The sequence below is a fragment of the Lycium barbarum genome, chromosome 11 (genome assembly GCF_019175385.1).
Source record: "Lycium barbarum isolate Lr01 chromosome 11, ASM1917538v2, whole genome shotgun sequence".
Classification (NCBI taxonomy): Eukaryota; Viridiplantae; Streptophyta; class Magnoliopsida; order Solanales; family Solanaceae; genus Lycium; species Lycium barbarum.
In genome coordinates, this window is record NC_083347.1 from 4,875,432 (window position 1) to 4,896,146 (window position 20,715).

At 34.8% G+C, this 20,715-nt stretch overlaps 2 protein-coding genes across 3 annotated transcripts; one reads left to right on the forward strand and one right to left on the reverse strand.

Moving 5' to 3' along the window:
* Window positions 1–130: 130 nt before the first annotated feature.
* LOC132620130 (uncharacterized) lies at window positions 131–3,896 on the reverse strand. 2 transcript variants are annotated; one of them, XM_060334830.1, is made up of 4 exons: window positions 3,449–3,896; window positions 2,061–2,229; window positions 795–888; window positions 131–713 (listed from the first exon to the last, which is right to left on the reverse strand). In XM_060334830.1, the coding sequence occupies exons 1-4, from the start codon at window positions 3,796–3,798 to the stop codon at window positions 364–366; spliced, it is 963 nt and encodes a 320-aa protein (XP_060190813.1). In that variant the 5' UTR covers window positions 3,799–3,896; the 3' UTR covers window positions 131–363. The 2 variants fall into 2 exon arrangements, with proteins under 2 accessions (XP_060190813.1, XP_060190812.1); XM_060334829.1 differs by having other exon boundaries at window positions 786–888; window positions 3,449–3,891.
* An 11,419-nt stretch (window positions 3,897–15,315) lies between these two features.
* LOC132617640 (uncharacterized) lies at window positions 15,316–17,858 on the forward strand. The gene is made up of 7 exons (XM_060332689.1): window positions 15,316–15,411; window positions 15,508–16,157; window positions 16,247–16,334; window positions 16,649–16,667; window positions 16,991–17,189; window positions 17,277–17,507; window positions 17,561–17,858. The coding sequence occupies exons 2-7, from the start codon at window positions 15,529–15,531 to the stop codon at window positions 17,784–17,786; spliced, it is 1,392 nt and encodes a 463-aa protein (XP_060188672.1). The 5' UTR covers window positions 15,316–15,411; window positions 15,508–15,528; the 3' UTR covers window positions 17,787–17,858.
* The last annotated feature ends 2,857 nt before the right edge of the window (window positions 17,859–20,715 follow it).

The window sequence follows — 20,715 nt, forward strand, 5'->3', positions numbered from 1 at the left end:
CATATGTCGCAGTTCACTTCCTTGGTGAAACTGCCATTTCACTCTTATGACAATTAGTCTTGTTCAACAAAAGAAACAACAGGAAACAATGCACTTTTAGCTCTAGAATCCCTGCAAAACACACGGCCGCTGAAAGCAAAATTAACTTCATCGGCATTGAGATGACAAAGCGAAGAAATTAAGACATAAACATTGTCTATAGTAGCTTTATTTTATTTACAAGCCTCTTCCATAAGTCATTCCTAGACCTACCCGACCAAAAACCCTCAACTAAACCCTCAATACCTCTCCCAGAAGAAACTGTAACACTTAGTTATGTAACTTCGGCGAATTCAAATAATAATAACTTTGAAGACATCATGATTAACCACGTTTTGAGACAACCACCATTATAACCATGACTGCCAAGGCCATGAAAGATGCTCCCAATGTCTCGACAGTGCCAAATTTAGCACTCCCATCAGCATTAACAAAAATCTTGTTTCCTCCAAAGAGATTGTTAAAGTAATCTGACAAGCTATTCATCATATCAACCACTGTTTGTGTCACTGTTTTTTTAACATTCTGCAAAAAGCCAGTAAAGGAGTTTCCAGATTTAGACTCTGCCGCCTCAGATTTAGAATTCACACTCCTTGGGGATGACTGAGAAAAGGAATCAGTATCAGCAACGGATTCATCTATCTTCTGTTCCCACGAGTCAGGGAATGACGCATCTGCAATAAATGGGAATGTCGTAAAAAGCTTGGACCCTGATGAGTGATTTTTGAGAAAAATCAAATAAATACCTTTCTTACTGGTTTTCTGTGACTCAAGGAATTCTTGAAGGGCTGGATTTTGCATTACCGCATTCCACACATTTACGTCACAAGCAATTGAAGCAACAACACTCTGGGGAGGGAGAAAAAATGAAACCAACATTAGCAAACCTGGAATACTCGTAACCTCCGGAAACTCCTAAAACGGCACTCCTAAGCCTAAGAGCTTTATGAAGTTGTAAGTGTCCACTCATATACCAACATTAGAAATACCAAGAAAATGCGTAGAAGGGACTTCTTCAGGGTATTTTTACTTTTAAATCTACAGCGCGTAACCCATCACAGCAACTACATACTCATGCCTCGTGCTAAAATGTGAACGAAGAAAACTAATTACAGCAGCCTCTCGCCAACCCACGGAACTGAATATAACAGCAAACTACACACTGCCATTTTTTGAAATAAAACAATACAGGTTGAAGAAATCTCTAGTAGGTGAACCGCAGGGGATGGGAACTTCACCCAAAACTGCTCCTTGGACCCGTTAGGCCATGAGAATTATTCACTTTTTTCCGGAATAATTTTTCACTTTATTTCAAAATCAGTTTGGTTATAAAATTTCCAACTACAACTTGAAGTTGGATTCCAAAATTTGGAAATGTACTCCAAATTCATAAATTCCAAATAAAGGTCTCTATTCTCTACTTTGCAAAAAGTATAACCAAACACAACTCCATCTTCAACTCCAACTTCAAATTACAAATAAAGTGAAAAATATTTGGAATCTATGGCCAAATGCCTACTAAGAGTCAAGTTATCTTGATGTTGATAACCCTGCTGCTTCTTCAGAAATTTAAATAAAGTATCATATGGATACGTGTTGGATTCAACTCAAATGTAGCTCTCTACAGATGTCAGCATCTAGAGAGAAGCATCAAAAGAAAAATCAAATGAGCTAAATCACGCAGCACACTCACTAGGATGAGAAGTTCCAAATTCTCTAGTCGCTCGCACCTCCAAGAAAGTAGCCCCCGGTTGAGGAGATTTCACAAATAGAATCAGCGGCCAGTTTATATAGTTTCACTTTCTTATATTAACCAATATTTAATTCAGTATTTGTTGACTGGATCGTCTTATTTGGTCAAATGGGATATATTCATATTCGTTCCTCATCCTAGTAATGGCTTATACTACAGGATTTAAGAAATAAGTGCTATATCAAGCGTATATGGCATGAAACATAAAGCATTAGATAGAAAAGGAAAACTTAGAGAACTTATAAACATAAATGACAAAGCAGAAAACCTGTGCCGCAGGAGTTTCACTTAGAAACCTGAATGCCTGCATAGCATGTTTTGGGACAGACTTGGTGACTACAGTCCCACTGCCAGCACAGGCTTTGGAGAAGGGCGATAAGCTTGAGCCAGATAAGCAAGAACCTCTATATTCATTAGCTGGTTCGGACAAATATACCCTGCAAATTTTAGAAGAGTTGTAAATTGCCACTATGTAAGGAGTTGCTCACAATTTGTATCAGAGCAACATAACATCTTTTGGGCAAATAAAGCAAAAGAGTGACATTGAGAAGTCCATATGGCGACCAGAGTCTAATAGCATTTCGATTACCAGACCATAAAGGTTAATGGTTTATAAAACCAAAAGACTAAGCACACCGTTATTATCGGCATTACAAAAACCAAATTGACAAGTTCATTTTCATTTTTTCCTTTATCTATTCCAGATCCAACACTAAAGTTTATCTCTTCACTGACACAGTGACACTGTCACACAGAAGAGCGCATTTGGACGCTGGAAGTGTCACCCAACTATAGTATTTATGAGAATGTATAGCTCATGACAAAAAGAATAAGTTAAAAAGGCCCATTTTTTGCATTAATCCAAAAGACCTAAAGAGCATAAAAGCCTAACTTAACTTCCCTTGTTTCAATATCACATGTCAGTACATAAGAACAGCAAATGCTATCCAACCGTGCTTATTTGCTGTCAGTTTTAAGAGGAGCTCACTTCATATTGGGATAATTCCAAGCTCCATTAAGATAACGCAACATAGAATTGAACATTGCAAGTCTGCTACAACATGTCCCATGTTATTCTACTCATCAAAAATGGATCAAACAAAAAAACTTTAGAAAGTGTGTAACTTTATTATCAATCTACCAATCAACTGATGACTAATCACTCAAACACCGTTATATTTACAAAAACCAACTACATATCCGAGAAACCACCAAATTAGCTTTCAGTCTGGAGAAAATAACACTCTATGGTAAAATAACGTAATTAAAGACAAATCCCTAAAGTGGTAACTTAAGAACCAAAAGACTTGCAATTTATGATTATAAAAGGCATAAGAGACACACCAAAATCAATACTTCGCATCCACACTAAACCATAGATGCTATGAATTTTAAGCAAAAAAAAAAAAAAAAAAAAAAAAGGAAAAAATACAGCCCAAAGCCTTTGGGTGATCCAGTTCACAAAATATGACTAAACATATAGGTTTTGTATATTTATACTATACATATACGGTACATGATCAGTGTATAGGCTTTGTATATTTCGGCCATATCGGTAAACAAGTTTGGCCAACTGTACATATCGGTAAGTTTCCCAATAAAAAAGAAAAAACGAATAGAACAGTAAATTGCAGGAGAAATTAGTTTTTACTATACTTTTGAAGAGCATCTTTAAGATCAGAAGTAGCCTCAGTAGCTTCCTTAAGAGAAGGAGCTCCACCGAACACGACACGTGGCAACGGCTCCTCCTCCCCACCAGCCATCTCCCAGTCATCGAATTCCGTCACAATCCTTTCCACCGGAGACATATCGGTTGAGCCACCACCGCCGTGCGCCGCCGTGACCACACTGGACTTGACATCCTCCGACGACGATATCGCCGCGACCGACACCGGACGAACGACGTTACGGAACGGATGCTCAGCCGTAACGGAACGGAATCCGCTGTTCGCGGCGGTGATTCCGGCGACTTTTGCTGCTGCTCTGAATGCTCCTCCACCACCCATGATTTTCCCTTGAATGTGTTTTTGGTCATTGAGGGATGATGCAAGTCTTAAGAGAGCAATTGCGTGTAAGTTGAGGGGTGATCGAGGAGTCTGTTGATGGGACACGTGGTGATCAACTGTTGCTTACTTACTAAGTAAGATATTTTTAAGGATAATATTCCCAAATAAATGATCTGCACAAGATTTTGTAAAAGTTATTCCCTTCGTCTGAAATGGAGTATTTGTTATTGGTACTAAAAATAGTTGTCTTAAATTATTCATCGTTTTAAAAAATTTGTCATAATTAGAGAATATTTCTTCATTTTATCCTTTATCATTAATGAAGATAATACATAAATATGGTAAATATTTAATAGAGAGATTATAACTAAATAAGAATAGAGTAGGTCAAATACCCCTCCTAGTTAATATTTCTTAAGGGACGTGTAAACTAAAAAGGTGATAAATAATTATAGTTTAGAGAGTAATTATGAAGCACAACTACAGTTTGTATATTTACCAAACGTAGCTACAATTGTGCATATATAACTATAGTTAAGAACTGTATCAGTGCATAATCGGGGGTATCAACCTAAAATTGCGGGTATCACCTGAATTCGCGCGAAAGAGTTGTGTCAGTGCATACAGTTACACACGTATATTGTGTATTTGATACGTTTCACAATTTTTTCAAATTATAGCTATTATATTGTAAATGCAGTCTAAATATTTGTCACGTCACATAATTTTTTCCTTCTTTACTTAGATTTAGTTACCCAACCCAATGCAAAAGAAATCAAGATCGAGCCCGTAGGCCCAAGAGGGATCCTTTGGAAAGCCTGATGGGGCCATATCAATATATCATTATAGGCCGAAACAATTCCTAACATGTTGCAGGCCCAATTAATAAGAAGAAGAAAGAGTGGTGAAATAGGCTCAAATTTCACTCTTTTGAGCCCTCAAATTCTTGCCAAACACTACCTGAATCTTAACGGGCAATTGTCTTTAAATTTTGCCCCTCAAATTAGTGGCCTTTAAGTTTTTGCCCTTCGCCTAAAATTCATGAGTTTTGGGTTCGAACCCCCGCTCAGTCAAAAATTTTAAAAAAATTCGCAAGACCGAGTTTGAATTTCGCTTTGCCCCCTCCGACAGACTTTTAGTTATGCTTAACTAAAAGTCTGCCAAAGGAGGCAGACTTTGCCTTGAGGCATATATTTTATTTTATTTACTTTTCAAGGTAAACTTTTAGTTATGCCGTAAAGAAAAGTTTCGCCTTATAAGGCATACTTTTAATTATGCCTTAACTAAAAGTGTGCTCCATAATACATAACTAAAAGTATGCCCCATAAGGCGGAACTTTTCCTTAAGACATAACTAAAAGTTTGCCTTATAAGGCAAAGTGTATGCCTTAAGAAAAAGTTCTGCCTTATGGAGCATACTTTTGGTTATGCCTTAACTAAATGTCTGCCCCATAAGGCATAACTAAACTATGCTTAAGGAAAAATTATGCCTTATGGGGTAGACTTTTAGTTATGCCAGATCTGGCATAACTTTAGTTTTTCCTTAAGGAGTGTATGCGGGATCCGGCATGCACGGCCCCCAGCCTTACCTAGCAAAATTATTTTTTTATTTTATGTCTGAGCGAGGGTTCGAACCCAGAACCTCAGATATTCTCCCACCTTTTCAAGCGAAGAGTAAAACTTAAAGACCACAAATATGAGGGGCAAAATTTAAAGATCACCCCAAAAGAAGGACAACCCACGCAAAAAAATGAATCCTAACTAATATCTCATCTCAATTCCCTGAAATATGCCGAAGGCCCTATTTTATTTTTTATTTTTCAAGAAAGGCCTATTTTAGAACCATCATTTAAATTGTAGCCGCAGTGTAAGAAATGTTAATACTTAAATTTGACCACTTCAATGAATTTGGCAGCAAATCCTACATTTTATCCACCCCCCATGATTTTCGTCACTGTCTATTTGAATTCGATGAATGACGGAATTCTTAAGGAACGAAGAGAACGATTGTATGTAGGCTTCGTGGTAATCAAGGAGTCTGACGATGGTAAGGAACGGAATTCTATTTGCTATGAGTGTAATTAGAAAAGATTTATATTACTAAAAGTTTATATTTGTGTTTAATTAAGCAAATCTTAACTGATATTTTTGCGCTGATTATCTATCAACCACTCTGTTCTTTAATTTTTATCCTTCATATCTATAGTCTTCAATTTTTGGTCCTGCTGTTTATTTAATGAAATAATTCAGATTTGCTTCGCTCGGAATTAGTTTTGTGACATTTTTATCTTCGAAAACAGAATTTTTGTCTCGCTAAACACAAGTTCTTTAAAAAATTAAGCTATGCGATATAAGCTGTGTAGCGTTTTTCAGATTATCTTGAGTATTGAAAGTTTTGACCTGTGTCATAACTTATGAGATGTTATGATATATATGTAGAGTGAAATGTAAGTTATGCCTTGCCAAAAATATTAAAGGACATAAATTAAAGACTAAAACTTTAAAGGACCAAAATTAAAGAACACCCCAAAAAAGGACCATTTGTGCGAATGGCCCGATCTTAAATGATATTTCAATTTCCTGAAATATGACGAAGGGCCTAATGGGCTTCACCATGTTACTACCTGATTCGCAAACCAAGGGAGGATGGATTGCAAAGCCATCAAAATCATTAACATGAAAATTAGCTCAATTGGCAAGTTTTTAGACCACTTATAAATGGGGAAAGTCACGCAAATACAACTTTTTGAAATGGTAATTAAAAAGATGACAACTACTTTCTAAAATTTACATAAATCCAACTTATTCAAAAAAAATAACTTTTTAATTACAAAAATACAACTTTTTACATTCTTAAAATATCAATAATACTACATTTTTAACTCCGCCTGTGTGAGCTCGCTCACATTGCCGGTCCCAAGCCCGGATAAAGGAGGAGGGTTGCCGGGGGTCAATCGGAAATAGCCTCCCTACCCAGGTAGGGGTAAGGCTGCGTACATCTTACCCTCCCCAAACCCCACTATTGTGGGATTACACTGGGTAGTGACCAAGACCAAGACTTAATTTTCGGAATTACTACCATTAATGCATCCACTTTTTACTTTCAAATAAACAAAAAAAAATCAACTTCCCGTATTTCCTCCTCTTTATTTTTTTTTATTTTCACTTGATGACTGATGCAATTTTTTTTTTTTATTAAAAGAAATCATTTGAATAAATTAATATTAAGAAAAGTACATGAAAAGATATGATATACGGTATAAGAAAAGTACATGAAATATACCTAAAAAATATATGGTGTATTCAAATTGACACATTTAACCGAGAAGATGATAACAAAATATTTGTGGATATAATAGTAGAAATTAGTATATTTAAGTTTGTATATTTTATATAGTATGTAATATAATGATACCTTTTGTGTATATAGTATATAATATTACAATATACCTAATATATGAATATATTACTATACGTGCCAATCAATTCTACTCTATAATAACATATATAGTGTACAATATACAATATATAGATGGAATTATATATATATATATATATACATGTTCAAAAGATTATACATATATATTATATATAAATGATACAGTAATATACTTGTTCATGATTTTTTATTTTTTTTGTTAAAATTCATGAATTAGCTTGCTAGTAGATTGCACTGGAGCTTTTTAGGGACACAATGATTGTGTTTTATATGCATTTAATTATGTTTTCCCTAATATAGGGTATCTCTTTATTTGTAGCTTTGATTCATAACAATAATCTCTTTGTTTTTAGCTTTAAGTTGCATAATTTGTAATATCTAAATTAGTTGTATTTATATAATTAACTCTTACATATCTTGTATTTATGAAAGTTCCCCTAAGCTCATTCGGCTTCACAATGTTACTATAGTCATCTTATAAAGCGGAAATAATACTTGATAAAATACTTTTAACTAGAACATGATGTTGAAATTTGAAACTTTACTAAATAAAATTTCAACGCAATGTACTGGAGTTCAAAATACTCTTAAAATTCCAAGTGTTACTCAAACTCCAAGAAAAAATCCTAGGATTTTGAGACAATTCAAACTACATCATTTCATCCTGGAGACTGGTCAGAGCATGCCAATTTTTTTATTTTTTAATTTAGTAATCTCAAGTTTATACGATGTAGAAGAATAAAAAATTTAATGCTGGAACTTAATTCTCCTACTTTCTACCTGAGTTGTCCTAAAAATGTATTCACTTCCCTTCGGAATTCTCTATATTTTAAAATTTTAGAAAAACAACACAAAATACCTCTAAAACATAAAATATTTATCCGCTCATGTCCTCTCATAAACTAATTTCGCTTCTTGCTCAACTGGCCAAAAATATTTACCTGAATACCCCCTAGCCCAAAATTCTTCCTCCCTGATACCATCGCAGTATATTTATATCATGATGATATCATGGAGGACTAAGAGAAGAACTGGAGTAGTCCTCCATAATACCATTTCAATATATTTAAGTATCATGATGGTATCACAAAGGGCTTAAGAGTGTCTCATTGAAGGATTGAAGCAGTCCTTCGTGATACCATCAAAGTATATATAAATAAGATAATGATATCGTAGAGGTTTTTTTTTTTAGAAAAGTGTATCTTTTGAATAAATAAGCATGATACCATCTTAATATATTTATATACCATATTAGTATCATAATTTTGGAAATATTTCGAATAAATAATTTTAGGGGCACGAAAATAAAAGTAAAATTTACTTGGCATAGGTTCCATTATTACCTATTTATGGAACATAACTAAACTTTTCAATAATTATATTTAGTAGCTAAAATATATCATATTTACTTCACATAGCTACCATGTTTTTACCACTCATCTGATAACTTCCACTCCCCTAAATTTAAGCAAAAAAAAAAGTGTCTCTCTCCTACCTCCTAAATACACGCCATTATTCACCATATCCATTACTTTCCTCCAATTTCAAATCAGTTTTTCAATTATTCAACTTCCTTTTTTTATCTCTAATTAACTATTCATTGATTTCTCTCACGTTTCAAATCTAATTCCCAAAATAAAGTAAGATTCTATACAGATTTTTATTTTTTACCGTGTATTTAACCTATAATTTGGGTGTTTTTTTTTTCTTTTGAATCAGGAATGCAAGTCTAAGTAATTAACTATCAGTGTTTGTTCTTGGTAGTTTTTTCTTAGATTCAATTGGAATGACTAAGAAACCTGCTACTCCGATGAGAAATACAGGTATAGAACCTGAATGTGCGATTCCTAAATTTTCTTTGCGAATTTCTCAACATGAAACTGCCATTGCAGGCTCTTATGCTGAGAATCGTTCAAAAAGAATTAACGATCCTAGGCGTTCTAAGGAATATGTTGATTCGAAGAGTAAACAACAAGAAAATTTGAAAAATGTTTCTCAAATGGAGAAACAAAAGAAGAGAAAGGCTGGTGACAATGTTGTTAATGTTGGGGCAAAAAAATTGCTAAAGCCAAACGTAATGTGGATGAGGATGATGATGAAGAGGTATGTTTTTGTTGTATTTTCAGTATATTTAGTTTTTTTTTTTTTAGTTCAGTTATTACAGATCTGTGAATTAACCAGATCTATATTATATGTGCATTTTAAGTATATTTCTGTGTTTTTTTTACACATGTTTCTTCAGTTATTTTGTGTGTATTTTTCTTCACCATAACTGTGATTTTTAAGATTTTTAAGTACATTCAGTTATTTTTGTGTATATTTTGTTGACAGTTATTACAGTGATTTTAAAGATTTTTAAGTACATTCAGTTATTATTTTGTTGACAGTTATTTTGTGTATATTTTTAAGTACATTCAGTCGATATATGTCAATCATACGTGTTTTTTGGCATTTTGTTTCAGGTATCTAAATTTTTGGTTACCAAGCACCCTGCTGTGGCACCATCTATGTGTAGATACACGAATGTTAATGTAATGCAAGATATTAGAGGCAAACTAACAGATCCACAGATGGATATGTTTAGGAATTTTTGTTTTGGTAAATATCTTAGAATGCAGCAATTGGATGTACAAGCACAGATTTTTCGGTGCTTTATGGTCAAAGAACTTAGGGGCAGTACATATGGGTGCTTTACATTTGAAATAAATGGTAAAGTTCTGCGTTTTGGCCTTAGAGAATTTGCACTGATCACTGGGCTAGATTGTGTATCTGATGAAAATAATTTTGTTTATGATAACTCAAAACCGAATAGGCTTATGGTTGAGTATTTTGGTAGAAATCAGGAGAACCAATTGCCAGTTAAAAGACACGAGCTTATTGAGTGTTTCAACAAGACTGTCTGGGATGATAAAGGGGATGACGCAGTCAAGATGGCAATATTGTATTTCATAAATACGTGGGTACATTGTGGTGAGCCGAACTCAACAAACATACCAAGGATCCATTTTGATGTTGTAGAAGACGGGAGATATAATGAGTATCCTTGGGGTAAAGATTCGTTTAGAGAGTTGGTTGTAAGCATCGGGCAGAAATATGCTGGTTTTAAGAAATATTATAGGATTCATGGTTTGCCGCTTGCTATGCAAGTATGGTTGTATGAATGTTGCTCAAAAGTCCCGTCCACCATTGCAGTTAAGACGGGGAATTTAATTCCTAGAATTTTGAACTGGCGGACTACGGAAGGAAAACCAGAATTCAAGAGATTGATGGATGGCATGTTCAGAGACGATAAAAATCCGGTAAAACAGTCTTTTAACAGTTTTGTGTCTTTTACCATTTAACTGTTTTAATATGTTTGTTTTACATGCTATATTTTGATTATATTTTGTCTATATTTATGAAATAAGTCCTTTGTGATCAATATATTTTGACTATATTTTCCTCATATTTTTAGTATGTTACCAATGTAGATATATACGGTAATATAGTTTCTATATTTTGTTGTTCATAGTCCTGTAGATTTGAGGAAGTTGTGCCAACACCCCATGAGTTGGAAACTCTTAAATTGCCTCCTGTTGCACATGACATACCAGACGTCAAACATGGAGTTGATGGTGTACATGGTATTTATTTGGTAGACGATGATTACGATAATTTTAGTACCACACCACCGCATCTGTCCAGTGGCAAACAACAACAAAGGAGTGCCAATTCTGATTCCCCGCGAGGCAAGAAACGGACGCAGTTTCCAGTTTCTGTTCCTCCTTCCAGGAAACAACCATCTAGCCTCTACTTTGTGATATATTTTCCCCAAAATGCTTACAAGACCCTATAAGATTAATTTAACATTCGAGGACGAATGTTCTAAAGGGGGGGAGGATGTTACATCCCGTATTTTTGAACGTCGGATTATTTGAAAGCTGAGGTGGGGCCCACACGTCAAGATTTTTTTTTTTTGGGACATGTGACAAATTATATGAATCACATATGTGAAGTTAAACAGAACTCAAGAAGGACCCTTGGGCCAAATCAAAGTGGAAGTCCTCCAAACGAATATTTTTAAGAAAACGTTTTCGGGTGACCTGACTTTGGGGGGCAAAAACGGTATTATATGTTTGGAATTTGGAAATATACCAAGAATTAAAAGTTGTAGATAATTGAATTATCTTTCCAACCATAGGTCGTGGGTTCTCAGGTGACGTCGGTACAAGGAGATATGGACGTTTTAAGGTCGAAAGGTCAGTGGGCTAGGCCCAACTCGTGACCAACCGGGTTGGCCCAAAAAAAAAAAAGATAAAAGGGGAGAAAATTTAGGCCCAAAAGAGGGGTGGCCGGCTATATGGCCCAAGCCCATGGTAATTCATTAATCCATGTATTAAATGAGACATTAGACCACAATTCTTTCATTTTCAAGAATCTTCAAGAACAAAATTGAGAGAAAAAGAAGAGCAAAAACTTGAAGGACCACACGGCCAAGACCTTGGAAAATTAGGTCCTCAAAATCTTCCTCCAAAAATTATTAGCTTGTGGTTTTCCTACTCAATTAAGGGTCCTTTACAACTTGGTGTAGTTGTTTTGGAAGAAGGAGCACTTATTTCTTCAAGTTGACAACTTGTTCAAGTGAAGAAATTTGTAGAAAAAGGTAAGAATCAATTCCTTTTTCTTATGTTATGAAGGTTTGTTTATGTTGTAGTATGTAGAAATGAGTGGAAATTATGGAAATATGGAAGTTTGCAAAGTGGGTATGTATGTGTGTAGAAGGATGAACCAATTTTATTTGTTATGTTAATTGTGTTGTTGAAGCCTTGTAATGGAAATGGAAGGAAATGGTTCAAGTTGGTATGGAAAATTGTTGAAAATGGTTATAGGAAATTATGTGATTTTAATGTAGTTTTTATGAAATTATGGAAGTTGAATGAAAATTGGATGAAATTGGAAAGAAGCCATGTTGGCCGTGTGGTATATGTTGTTGAGATAATGTTGGATTTATTTTGTTTAACATGTTAGTTGTGTTATTGTGATCTTCACAATGCAAAGGAAGATTATATGAGTGAAGTTGACATGAAAATGGAATGTAGAGAATTATGACACATTAATGTGATTTTATGATATTAAGATAATGAAGTTGTTAAAGTGTAGATTGTTGTTGGAGATGAATTAGTAAGTAGAAAATGTGTTGGAATGGTTTTGTTGCATATATAAGAATTTTGGATTGAATATGGAAGTTGATGGAATTGTTGAATATTGAATATATAGCTTGGAATACTTTTGGTTTATGTTTGAATGGTCTTATATTAGTATGTGAATATGAAAATATTGATATCGGGTTGTAAGTGCAAAGTTGGATTTGGAATTGTCGCATTATTTGGAAAATAAGACTATTTACGCTAGAATGCGTTCCTAGTCGATTATTGATGTTGTATATATTGTTGTTGGTATGGTTGTTGTTGTTTTAGCCGAGTTTTAACCTCGGGGATGATATATATATAGGGGAGATGCTGCTCAAATTTTTATAGACAAGAATTGGTTAAGGTTGAAATTTTAAGTCTTATGAATAGTAAATTGGTAAATGTGACCATTTGTAGGTTTTGGACGAAACGGGATTTGAGATTTGGCAAGCGTAAAGGGCAAGAAAGGTATGTAAAGCTATCCCGATTCTTCTCTTGGCATGTCCTAGATGTACTAGGCTTGGATTTACGCCTCGGGGAATATTCTGTCCATCGGAATCCGCGTTTGAAATCGTCGCTTTTTCATTCAATAGAATTGAATTCCTTAAGTATGCTTTGATGAAAAATTATGAATTTTTTTTCCCAAATTGCTTACGAAGTTATGGAATGTCCTAGAACCTTTGTAGGTGACCCCATAAGCTTAAAAATACGTAATTTGAGCCCACCGCTTCATTGGTTCCGAGGTGGGCCCACTATTTCCAATTTTACCCTTTATGTGTCTATGACTTGTCTTCGAGCGTTTTCGTTAGAGATGCTCTAACTACTCCTTTATCTACTAAATAAAAATTATTTTAAATATTTCATTAAGTCTTATAAATTGTTTTGAATCTTGAAAACGATCTCGGATAGATTATGCCTCCGTAACCCGTTATGACATCTAAATTTACTTACTATGTTTCCGTCCGATTTCATTGATTTGATTTGACATTCGATATGCCTCATTGAGTCTCTGGAAATATATATATATGGTATTTTTAGTGCATTTAGTTTCTCACTACTCCGTTCGTGGATGCCTCAATGTTTCCCCCACTGAGCTCGGGCCAGGATATGTTGTCAAGCGTGATCCTTTGCATTGTTCGTCGTGCCTCGATGTGAGGGGGCAGGTATACGCGTACATGGGTTTGTGGAGTATGCTGTGCCATGTACGCTTGTTCTGATATGATTTGCTATGGCCATCTGATATGACATATTATGTTACGGGGTTATGCCCCTGTTCTGATTCTTCTGTGTTGTGGCACCAGCGTCGGGAGGGTGGCCACGTTCTGTCTGCCGAGTCCCTTGGCAGGGGCCGGATTTGATGTGACATATGTTTCTGTACACACTCTGCATGTTTTGAAAATATGTATCTGATACTTTGGGTTTTCTATTTACTTTCTGTACGTTCTGTACCAGTTATGATTTTGTTTATGTAATTCAGGCTTTGCATATTCAGTACATATTTCGTACTGACCCCCTTTCTTCGGGGGCTGCGTTTTCATGCCGCGCAGGTACCGACGACAGGTTTGCTGATCCGTCCGCTTAGGATCTTATTCTCCTATTTTGGAGCGCTCTCTTATCCAGAGCCCATCTTTTGGTATAGTCTGTCACTACTGTATATATATATTCTCATTCATGGGTACGGCGGGGCCTGTCCCGTCATATGATTCTGTCGGTCTGTTTAGAGGTCTGTGGACATGTTTGTGGGTTGGAGTCTTTCTGTACAGATGCGTGTATATGTTGTGTTTGGGCGATCTCATTCGCCGCGGCGGCCGGTCCGCATATGTTTAAATGTTGCTTCGTTGGCCCGGTGTGGTCTTTTGTTGGTATTTTCTGTGCGCAGGGTTATTTTGGATAGCCTGTAAAACAAAGGAAACTCTGCCGAAATTTTTCTGGAAATTATCTAACTTTGAAATATAGCCTTGTCGGCTTCCGCTATATACCTGAATGCGTTTGATAAAATTTGAGATAACATTTGATAGATGTGTTCGGGTGCTCAGATCAGGCACTAGTCACGGTCTATGGGGGTTGGGTCGTGACACAATTCTAATTCTATTTTTTATGTTTCAAAACTGTAGGTGTTTGACTACATGGATAACAACTTCAAAAAGTTGTTAGATGCAATAAAGGGCAATCAAACACCATATAAGGTAAAAATCAACACTAAAAATGAAAATTATTTACTTTTTAAGTTATTTTGATATATTTATTGGAAGACTTTATATTTTCTTTTGGAAAATTTTAAAGGTCGGCGACACAATGTTAAAAGCTGACTTACATAGTGATGGTGGGATTTCTCAAGGCAATCAAAGTGGCGGTGCAGTAAAGCTTTCAACCAAAGAGAATCAAGGTGGTGGTGCCACTTCCGCGCAGAGGAGTCATCCAGTGGTACTCATTTTTTCTTTCACTTTTCTATATTTGCAGTATATTATTCAAAGCGAAAATATTGGATTTTTAGCTGTGTTTTTGTATTACCTATAGTGTATTTACATATATAGTTTTCACATGGTGATTTGTTAGTAGTGTTCTTTTTGATGTATCTATTTGTGCTATTTTTGTTATGATTGTGTTTATATATACTAGCAGTGCTATATTTGTTTTGGATTGATATTTTAATATTAGTTTTTCATATATGTTGTGGCTGTATTTTAATTGTATTTTGATTATTATGTTCAATGTTACTTATTCTGATTTCTGTTTACTATATTTCAGGCATATTTACCATATATTTTCTCTATATTTAACTGAAACTTTTAACTTTTAAAGCACTATTATATATGTGTATATGTGTATCTGTTTTGCTGATGCCTTTAAATTCATTTGAACCATGTTTTTATTGTTTTAGGTTGAGGGAGTTGGGTTGCCAATTAATGATCCGGTTTCTGTTGTTGATGTGGATAAAGAACCCGGAGTTAAAAGTGATGCACAAACAGATGGAGTGCCCATAACACCAATCCATTTAAATTTTGATGTAAGTACTGAAATGTGGCTTTTAAGTACTGAAATGTCATTTTGATAAGCAATAATTGACAAACACCAGTCGTTTTTTTCTTATTTTTTATTTCAGGAATCTCAGCAAATCGGCGATATGGAGAATGCTAATGCTGAATTTACCGCATCAGAGGAAATGGTAGCGGACTTGCTAATCAACTGCCCTTTAGCATGTGTTATTCCTCTCGGTCCTCCTCCAGTACCACGCGATGATCAAACCGATTTGTCAAGTTTAAGGACTCCTCAGAATGTGGACAATAACCCGGTAACCATCTCTCAGTGGATGATTCCTGATTCTCAGATACCAATCCAACTTGGAGTACAACCAACAACCGGACAAAGTTCAACTAATGAAACTGAACAGCAAGTTGGAGTACAACCGATTGTTGGCCACAGTTCAAGCGATGAAACTGGACAACAAGTTCCCGTACAACCAAATGCGGGCCAAAGCTCAAGTGGTGAGACTGCACAGTTTTCAAACTCTGAAAAACAGATCATTGTCCATCCAGGTGCTGCCCGAGAAAGGAAACCAAGCAAATATAACCTGTCCCCTTATTGTCCCAATTTCAGCTCAGCGGGTTCTTCTGCCAAAAATATCGGTCCTTGCATTTATCAGAAAAAACACCCATTTGTTAACCACCCTATAAATGCCCCGTTAGATACTTCGTTTCTTCAAGAATATCAAAAGTGGCTTGAGAAGGATCTGTTGAAATCACATGACAAAAGGTACTTATTGTCACAACTTGTTTTTTTAGTTTTCCAGAATTCAATTATCAATAAACTTAACGTATGTTCTTTCCATTGTTGATATACAGGAAGCCAAATGAAAATCATTACAGAAAGAACAAGGAAGGACTCGATCCTGCGGATGCCGAACTTTGGTTGCATTTAGGCGTTACAGCCGTAGCCGACAAAAACTGGTTCTACTTGTTATCTATGGATGAGCAACTTTAGACTGATGAGGTTTTGATATCTTTCTGCTTGTTATGTAATTTTTTTATGTTTTATAATAGAATTACAATGTGATGTATCTAGAGTATATTTTTTACTATATTTGACATATATAGTAAAAAATATATTTCAGGCATATTTACCATATATTTTCTCTATATTTAACTGAAACTTTTAACTTTTAAAGCAGTACTATATATGTGTATATGTGTATCTGTTTTGCTGATGCCTTTAAATTCATTTGAACCATGTTTTTATTGTTTTAGGTTGATGGAGTAGGTTTAGGTACTTATTGTCACAACTTGTATTTTTAGAATATTGTCATCATTATACTTGCACTATATTTATTATACAGACATTAATTTACTAGTTGAGCACAGTACTGTCCAGGTATACAGAATTGTATTTTTACTATGTTTAAGAGTATATTTCACTATATTTACTATATATACAGCAATATTTTTTTTTAACATAGTGTTGATTATAGTCACTGAATTGATGTTTTTACAGCATATTGATGTTATTTTCTACTACCTGCAAGAAGGGGAAGTATCACAATAACAACAACTATAGATTCACCACTGCCAGCTGTATTTTTCACACTTTAGTTGCTGAAATTTACAAATCTTGGAAAAACCCTGATTCATCCACATGTGTCGCCAGTAAGGAAGATGAACTGTGTGAGTACATTAACGGGCACAGGCTGTTGGCTAATGTACCATGGTATACTGTTGACAACGTACTAATTCCTGTCAACATAAAAGAGGAAAATCACTGGATTTTGGTTGTGATATCATTCACTGACAGGTCTGCTCTCATCTAATGAAAAGATCATTCATTTTTCTACAAATTTTATATGTTTGTTTTTTTCTTATATTTTCTTTTTACAAACAGGTCCATCTACGTATACAACTTATACCGAGCTGCAGGGCATGATGCTGTCGTTAGAGTCGGAGTGAAAATGTTGGCTACTCTAGTGACACATAGTCTACAGATGACTGATTTCTATGAGAAGAAGGCGGATATAGATTTTGTCACACATCCTTCTTACAGAAATAGAGAACAGACCGACAACTTTGACATTGTGAATGTAGACAATCTCCCGCAACAAGCTCCCTCTAGCATGTAAGAATCTATTCCAATAAAAAACACAATAAATACATCTTTTTTTGTTCCAGGGATTGTGGTGTGTATGTGGCAGCCTTCGCTGAATACTTGAGCTCAAGTGCAGTCATCCCAACCGAATTCGATGCAAAGTTACTCCGTATGAGATATGGTGCCCTTTTATGCGACTATGCATGGGATAAGTCAAACAACAATGCATCAAGTGATAACGAGCAGCCTCCAAGACCAATTAGACCGGCAGTTGATTACGATGCAGTTGATAAAGAGGATCTTGATTAGGCCACCAATTCATTTGTGTTTTTGATTTTCATGTTGAACAATAGCATAGTTGGTTGCGACTTTTGTTGCTGTTTTTTCATTTTGGATATATTGTTTCATGTGTAGTAATATTTTTTAGGATGATTAATATTGAACACCACCTTATGGTTTTTATATTGTTGTTTCTTTCAAGTATGTTATTTTTTCAATGCATAAATTCCATTTTTCATTATCTGTGAAATGTATTCATTTAACAAAGTAGTATATATAACCATTTAAATACAGTCGATATATACAGAAAATATAACTCAGATATATTCCATAAGTCCATTTTTAAAATTACAGTTTGTTACAAAATTTAAAATTTTATCTAAATACACTTCAAATATATGTAAAATATATATCAAATATAGTTAACAGTAAACCAGAATAAGTATTATCTACCAGATCAAACAAAATGCAACTAAAATATAGCCAAAATATATACGAAATACAACTATTAAATCATAAATCCAAAACAAAAGGTCAAATCAGTTAACATAGAGTAGACTTTCCAAATACCATTTAACCACCAATATAGCATTACATTGAAAAACATCGGATGTTCAACCATGTGAAATACAATCATACTAGAATAATATGAATTCAAGATGAATTCATTTTTTATTTTTAACTGAAATTTAAAGTAGAATTGTCTTAACAAATAAAATCAAAATGGACTTATTTATTCTTCTTATTGAGCGGCGGATTATCACACGAACGCCTATTATGACCAAGACGTCCACATTTACCGCAGGAATTTCTGCGTTTACCAATCATCAACTCCTGTAATGGCTTGTCCCTCTTATTTTTTGGCCTCCCAGGGGGTCTCTTATAGATCGGTGGCATAACAACTTCATCTAATATACTTTTAGGAACATTCCACTCGGTCTCATCGGGAAGAGGATCAACTAGCACATCATATGTGTTCACAACTGTTTCCGGCTTGAATAAATCCGAACAATATACATCAGCAGTCAAATTTTTATTCTTCAATACTGCCCATGCATGAGAACACGATATCTCGTCCAGTTGGAACATCCTGCAGCTGCAAGTTTTCTTCTTCAAATCTATTATGAAACGCCTCGGTCCATCATTCACTGTGTAAACATATTCAGTTGATGCTTCAACCTGAGAACCATTTAACAAATAAACAAGCATTACCTGAGCAGTTTTACCATATTGGGAATATATATAAATATACATTACATATAGTAAAAATATAGATTAAATTTTTGTGTTGCAAACAAAGATACCCTCATTCGTATTGATTTGTACTCGTTGATCGACAACATCTCTTGATACCGCCTCATCAGTGTTGTGAATGTGTAGGTACCATTTTTTCTATTTGTCCAATTCCATCTACCAAACATCTTCCTCACTTCTTCAAGGAAATCAAAAATATGTAACTCTCTTGCAGCAACCAGTTTTTCATTAATACATTCGGCTATATTCGAAGTCATTGTCCATCCTCTATTAACAGGTGAATAAAGCCTAGACCATTTATCTCTTCTAGCATCTTCTAGGTATCGTTTTACCCGAATATCAACAATCCCAATCTTCTCCATCAATTTATCGAACTCATCCTGGCTGTATGCTTTCGCTAGTGAATAAAATATAGGACTCAACACCTCACTGTTTGTTGTGTATTGCTTTGTCATATTTTTCCACAAATGCCATATACAAGCCAAATGAGGAACAGTAGGATACACCTTAGAAACTGCGTGTATTATGCTTTCATGTCTGTCGGACACGACACACATATTTTGCCTAACACCATAAGCTTGCTTGAACAGTTCAAAGAACCACGTCCACGACTTATTATTCTCAGAATCTATCACACCATACGCTAGTGGTAGGATATTACCTACAAAAATCAGTATATATTTATAATATATTCAACACATATTTCAACTGAATTTGATCTCACACTGTATTTTTAGCACCATCATTTATAAAACAATAATATATATTTACAATATATTTACCTCATATTTACAGTGTATTTCAACATATAATATTCACAAATTTACACCAGCAATACATCCAGAGTATGTTTTTAGCAGCTTTATTTGCAAATCAATAAGCATAATGTTGTATTTATAAAAAAAACATTCATAGAATAGAATTACACATACCTGCTCCATCCAAAGTACTTGCCGACACAAATGTACCATTATACGTTGATTTAAGATGTGCACCATCCACTACAACTATTGGTCTACAACACTCGAATCCCTTTATGAATGCTTTGAGTGCTACAAACAAATACATAAACTCATTTTCTGGTGATTTATGCATTTTAACGAGCGATCCAGGATACGTTTTATCAAGTATGTATATATATGCCGGCAACTTCTTGTATGAATGAGTTGGATCACCTCTGAAATCTTTTATAGCCTTCTCTCTAGCTCTCCATGCCATCATATAAGAAACATCTACGCCGAATTCATTCTTAACATCATCTATTATATCCCCAGGTGTGACCTTCCTTTTATGGCTAGTTATTTTCGCCTTCACAACCGCTTCTCCAATAAACCAACTTGTTGCCTGCCTTTGTGAATACACCTTGTCCTTCAACGGACATGTATGTTCGTCATCGAAAGCTCTAACCCTGAACATTTCAGAATCCCCAATTCTCGACGCTCTGAATTTCCATTTACATTCCGGCGACCAACATGCCAGAGTGTAGCTACATAATACAATGCAAATAGTACATATTGAATCAACTAAATACAGTATAAATATACAAAAAATATATCAGAATATATTGCATCAAACATTTTTAAAATTAACAGTGTGCTAAATAAGTTAACAAATCATCTCAATACAGTACAAATATAACAAAAATACATCTGCACTTTCTGTTACCAGAATACATTTAGAAAATCATACCTTATAGCATTCGATC